The following is a 5,731-nucleotide window of genomic DNA, read 5'->3' on the forward strand; positions in this document are numbered from 1 at the left end:
AACCAGCCCTAACTATAAACCTGAGCCAGCCCCAACTATAAACCTGAGCCAGCCCTAACAATAAACCTGAACCAGCCCTAACTATAAACCTGAGCCAGCTCTAACTATAAACCTTAAATTACAGGGAGCCAGTGCAGAGAAGCTAATAGAGGCGTAACATGATCTCTTTTCTTAGTTCTTGTTCGTACACAAGCTGCAGCATTCTGAATCAGCAGGAGAGATTTAAGTGATTTATTAGAGCAGCCTGATAAGGAATCACAGTAATCTAGTCTTGAGGTAACAAATGCATGAACTCACTTTTTCTGCATCGCTTAGACAGGATGTGCCGATTTTTGTAGGTGAAAAAAGGTTTTATCTTGGTTTCTTGTAAAATAACTTCAGTTTAGTCTGAGTTTAACTTCAGGAAGTTGCAGGTCATCCCAGTTTTTATGTCCTTAAGACTGCTTGAAGTTTAGCGAGCTGGTTGGTTTCATCTGGTTTGATCAATAGATATAATTGATCAATAGATATAATTGAGTATCATCTGCATAACAATGAAAGTTTATAGTGTTTTCCGATCATATTATCTAAAGGAAGCAGATATAAGGTGAAGCACAGAACCTTGTGAAACTCCATGACTATGTGTTCATCAAGGTCATATAAAAATGTTTAACCCCTCCTGTGACTGATGATGTCGTTTCCTTACAGTGACGAAGGAAGATGATCTGTGATCAGCTGATCACAGATCAGTGAAGATGATTTTCACAGAAAACCGTTGAAGATGATTTCATAAAGTTCCAGTGAAGTTATACGATTCTTCTTCTTCATGTCTTTCTTTTAATGTAGCTCTGAATTCACCTTTATTTTAAGTCTATATTCAGCTTAGTTTTGCTAACTTTAATGATTATTACAAATCTTTTCTTTCTGTATTAATAGTCTTAGTTTAAGAGTTTATATTGTTATAAATTACTTTCTTTTTCTGAGTTACTATAGGTGACCATAGCAACAGTATGATTTAGATCACCATAGCAACAATACTGATGCAAATAAAATCTGTTTCATCTGAGAAGATGAAACAGATCAGTTCTTAAAATTGTCTTATCTTTTATTTCTCTGAGCTTTTGTTTGTTGATGGAAACTGAATAAAATAGAATGTCAACTGTAACATGTTGAGTTATTTCTTGTGACGGATCAATAATCAACATTTCTGCTTTTTCACTTCTGAATAAACAGACGACTTCACCCAAGACAGGGGTCGGCAACCTTTTCTATCTAAAGAGCCATTTTGCTCCATTTTCCACCAAATAAAATTGGTCTGGAGCCGCAAAAGCTATTTGATATCACAGCTTATAAAGTTATATCTATAGTTATATTATATATACAAAAACTATAGTTTGTTGTATTTATGAAAATATAGAACAAGAATAAAGACAATCCTTGACATTTTATTGCAATTTTACCTGATATAACAATATCAAACTCTTATGAAGAGCTCAGTTTGCTGCAGCAGCTGAGAATTTGCTCTTTGTCGCTCATCTCCAGCGTGACACTTTTCAGCACATGCTGTGTGCTTGTTCTGGAAGCATACAGTAAGTCAGCATTGCTTTGCAGTGAAAGCAAATGAAGACGTCCACGCAGAGTTAAACTATTTTCCTCCGTGACCTTTCTTTTTTTAGATTTATCCATTGATAGTTTACAGAGGGCGGGGGTCTGAAAATCATGACTAGCCACCTGCAGGGAAAAGCGCTCGACAGGGGCAGAGGATTTAACTGCCTGTGGGAATAATTAACATACAAGATTCTGTTCATTCTTGCTTATAAATTATATTCTCTCTGAACATGTCTCTCTTTTTGGAGAACGTCATGTGAGATAACTTCTTCGATCAGCGCCATGTTCCTGCTCTTCTTTCTATTTCCTCGTCTCAGCCCCGTGTGTCACGGTGTGTGTGTAAACCTCGCTTGAGTCAGGAAACTTGTCAGAATACTCATATTTGATTGGCTGAGCTGCATCACGTGATGTGATATGCAACGCATTGGTCGGTGTGTTTCCTGCACCGCCAAACAAGTGCCGTAACGGCTGAATAAGAGGCGCTGGTTAAAGTATAAACTCAGTGCCCAATATGTATAATTCCAAATTATCTATCGGATTTAGGCCCTGGTTCTGGATCCGGTCCGCCAGTTGGGGACCACTGATGTAAACTCAGGGAGCCGCAACAGAGGGGCTGAAGAGCCGCAGGTTGCCGACCCCTGATCTAAGTTTACACCGTTTTCAGATAATTCTGTAGAAGGTGAATTTGTTAACAATTAATAATTTATTAATGGAACTTTAATTATTCAAACATATTGAATTCAAATTTAATTTCAGATTACCTGCTGTGGAACTTAGTTTCCACTTAACCTGTAATTATCAAACAGTTATTCATTTTATTATCACTAAAGAGTTCCTTCCAGAAAAATCTGAGAAATATTAAATATCTAAAAAAAAGGGTTCTTTAAAATAAAGCGTGAGTCTAAATCTATGAATATTTGGACTTCAGCAGTTTAACCATTAGTCAGGAAGCAGAGATATCTTTTGTTGTATTATTAATGTACAAGAACACGTGGCTGTGGTTATAAAGACTAAATACTATCTGTATACAACTCGCTGACCCAGCAGCTAGCAGCTAACGGTGCTAACAGTAGAAACAACGACAACAAAGCTAACAGTGCTAACAGAGTAAATCTGAAGGGGAACCAGAGTATGATCCATGAAATACCTGATCGGTGTTCACTGAAGAGGTTCGTTATTGAAATCACCTGCAAAAAGATTGTTTACCTGATCAGCTAAGCTAACCCGATCGTGATCGGCTAAGCTAACCCGATCGTGATCAGCTAAGCTAACCCGATCAGGATCGGCTAAGCTAACCCGATCGTGATCGGCTAAACTAACCCGATCGTGATCGGCTAAACTAACCCGATCGTGATCGGCTAAACTAACCCGATCGTGATCGGCTAAACTAAGGATCAGCTCAGCTAACCTGATCAGGATCAGCTCAGCTAACCTGATCAGGATCAGCTCAGCTAACCTGATCGTGATCAGCTAAGCTAACCTGATCGTGATCAGCTAAGCTAACCTGATCGTGATCAGCTAAGCTAACCTGATCAGCTAAACTAACCTGATCAGGATCAGGTTAGTTTAGCTGAACATGTGTCACATGATGTTTGCAAACCAAAGACGACTCTGGAAACAGAATCATAATAAACTCAGATTTATTCTACTTTTACAAAAACAAAATATGACGACATGAAAGTGTAAAAACATGAAACTTCTAAATTAAATTCCTGCAGCTGACGGCCACGTTTAAAGTATGCAGGGAGGCGGGCGATTGGCTGAGCCGCTCTATGACGTCATTGGCTGAGCCGATCTATGACGTCATCATACGAGGAGCGATGCTCATTGACATCAACTCCTGGAAAAGAAGCTTACAGGCGTACGGCATCCGAACCAGCGAGATCTGATGGAGAGACAGACAGGTAGAGAGAGACAGACAAGTAGACAGAGAGACAGACAAGTAGAGAGAGACAGACAGGTGAGACTGGTTTCAAATCATTAACATTAAAACAGATTTATTGAGGTTTTGGATTTCTCCAGTTTTTATTACATAAAAACTGAAAAGAAGAAACATGTTAAATAAAATGCAGAATCGGATCCATCTGGTTTTATAATCACAGTTTACAGCTGAAATTCTCTCTAATCAATACTATGATTAATCATCACATTAGCCCCGAGTTAGGATTTTAGACCAGCACTCTGTAGTCACTAGATCAGGGGTCACCAACCTTTTTGAAACTGAGAGCTACTTCAAGGGTTCCGAGTAGTACGAAGGGCTATTTGTTTGATACAAACTTCCTGAATAACAAAGTTGCACAGATCACCTTTTCATAATAATAATAATATGTGTGAAGACACTGTCTGATCACATGTCAATGTTAATTATTCCTCACAATAATTATTAACAATGATTTCCACAACAATTATGGTAGGAAACACAGATATATTTAAACATTTATTTCTGTTATTCTGTTTCAACATCTGAAAGTCAGAGGTATCACATCGCTGATATTTTTGTAAATATCTTTCTTTACAGTTTTGTATGAATAAGCACATTTGTAGCATTTGGTTCAAAATCACACCTGCTATATTTTTGTAAAAATGATCACTTCTAACATTTTCTATGAAATCATTAACTGTCATATCTTCACATCATGTCTCGTTGGTAATAACCACTTTTGTAACATTTTTGAACAAATCATGATCAACAAATCAACTCTGTCCCATGTTTATACAAATGATCAGTTTTGAATATCCTGTGTTGTTTGGCTTTGGAGCGGATGCCATTTATGATCTTCACGACAGGAGTCATCACATGATTAAAGCCGGTTACTTTTGCACATAGCGCCTGTTCTAACCCTCCGAGGCGCGCGAGTATCTTCGGGCGCCGGCGTTCAAACCTCTAGTCTGGGCCTTTTCGGTCGGATTGCGTTGCCTCGCCTTTACCCCCGCCACCCAAGAGTTGTTGCCTGACGGACCTGACGACGGGATGCGGGTTAGTGTAACCCTAACCCAATCTGAGAAACGCTGACAGGCCAGTTGACACCCCCCCCGAAGACAAAAAAAACTCTACGGATCTACACGATTCACGTGGATGATATATTTTTGATTGAAAACGGTGAATTTCACCGAAAAGTGACAAGTTTGCAGGTATGCTTATTGTGATGACTTATTGATCATGCGTACTTGTGTCTTATTGTGATGACTTAGTGATCATGTTTACGTGTGTCTTATTGTGATGACTTAGTGATCATGCGTACTTGTGTCTTATTGTGATGACTTATTGATCATGCGTACTTGTCTTATTGTGATGACTTATTGATCATGTGTACTTGTTGTGATGACTTATTGATCATGTGTACTTGTTGTGATGACTTATTGATTATGCATAGTTGTGTCTTGTTGTGATGACTTATTGATCATGTGTACTTGTGATGACTTATTGATCATGCGTAGTTGTGTCTTGTTGTGATGACTTATTGATCATGTGTACTTGTTGTGATGACTTATTGATCATGCCTAGTTGTGTCTTGTTGTGATGACTTATTGATCATGTGTACTTGTGTCCTTGTTGTGATGACTTATTGATCATGCTTACCTGTGTCTTGTTGCGGCAGCCTCGACACTCGTACGTGTGCGTTCGCGTGTTGGCTATGGCCATCAGTCCACACAGATTACACACGTGAACTTGATACGGATCAGATGCCTCAAACAGACGTTCCTTAAGGAACTGAGCCGCTCCGTGAGCGATTTGACAGTCACGCTCCATCTCCCCAAACCGCAGACCACCATCACTGACAGACAGAAAGGTGAGACAGACAGGATGAGTGATCCAACAGTCACGCTCCATCACCTCGAACCACAGACAGGTGACTCAGACGGGTATCTCACTCACCGTGATCGTCCCTCCATCGGCTGCCTGTTGAGGATCTGGACGGGGCCACGGGCCCTCGAGTGGATCTTATCGTCAACCATGTGTTTCAGACGTTGATAATAAGTTGGACCAATGAAGATCTGAGACGTCAGCTTCCTCCCCGTGAACCCGTTATACAGAACCTGGTCATAGATTGATAATAAATAATCAATAAAGAGAGTTGAGCTTACTCCCTGAAAACCTAACAGAACCTGTTAAACTGTTTACAGTCTCAAAGTGTGACACGAA

General features: G+C 39.6%; 1 protein-coding gene across 1 annotated transcript; it reads right to left on the minus strand.

Annotated features, from left to right (window-relative positions):
- Positions 1-3,210: 3,210 nt before the first annotated feature.
- LOC116378922 (DNA-directed RNA polymerase II subunit RPB2-like) lies at positions 3,211-5,706 on the minus strand. Its single transcript, XM_031840829.1, has 3 exons — positions 5,465-5,706; positions 5,168-5,363; positions 3,211-3,472 (listed from the first exon to the last, which is right to left on the minus strand). The coding sequence occupies exons 1-3, from the start codon at positions 5,542-5,544 to the stop codon at positions 3,383-3,385; spliced, it is 366 nt and encodes a 121-aa protein (XP_031696689.1). The 5' UTR covers positions 5,545-5,706; the 3' UTR covers positions 3,211-3,382.
- Between the last annotated feature and the right edge of the window lie 25 nt (positions 5,707-5,731).

Source organism: Anarrhichthys ocellatus, unplaced genomic scaffold (assembly GCF_004355925.1).
Source record: "Anarrhichthys ocellatus isolate YVR2014 unplaced genomic scaffold, GSC_Weel_1.0 scaffold3400, whole genome shotgun sequence".
NCBI classification, from domain to species: Eukaryota; Metazoa; Chordata; class Actinopteri; order Perciformes; family Anarhichadidae; genus Anarrhichthys; species Anarrhichthys ocellatus.

What these genes read in the sequence shown, in the direction of transcription:
- LOC116378922 (XM_031840829.1), bottom strand. Translation starts at nt 5,544, where the DNA reads ATGGTTGACGATAAGATCCACTCGAGGGCCCGTGGCCCCGTCCAGATC. An exon ending in CCGATGGAGGGACGATCACG is followed by an intron (nt 5,364 to 5,464) that starts GTGAGTGAGATA and finishes TCTGTCTGTCAG; the next exon opens with TGATGGTGGTCTGCGGTTTG. An exon ending in GCTGCCGCAACAAGACACAG is followed by an intron (nt 3,473 to 5,167) that starts GTAAGCATGATC and finishes TCTCTCCATCAG; the next exon opens with ATCTCGCTGGTTCGGATGCC.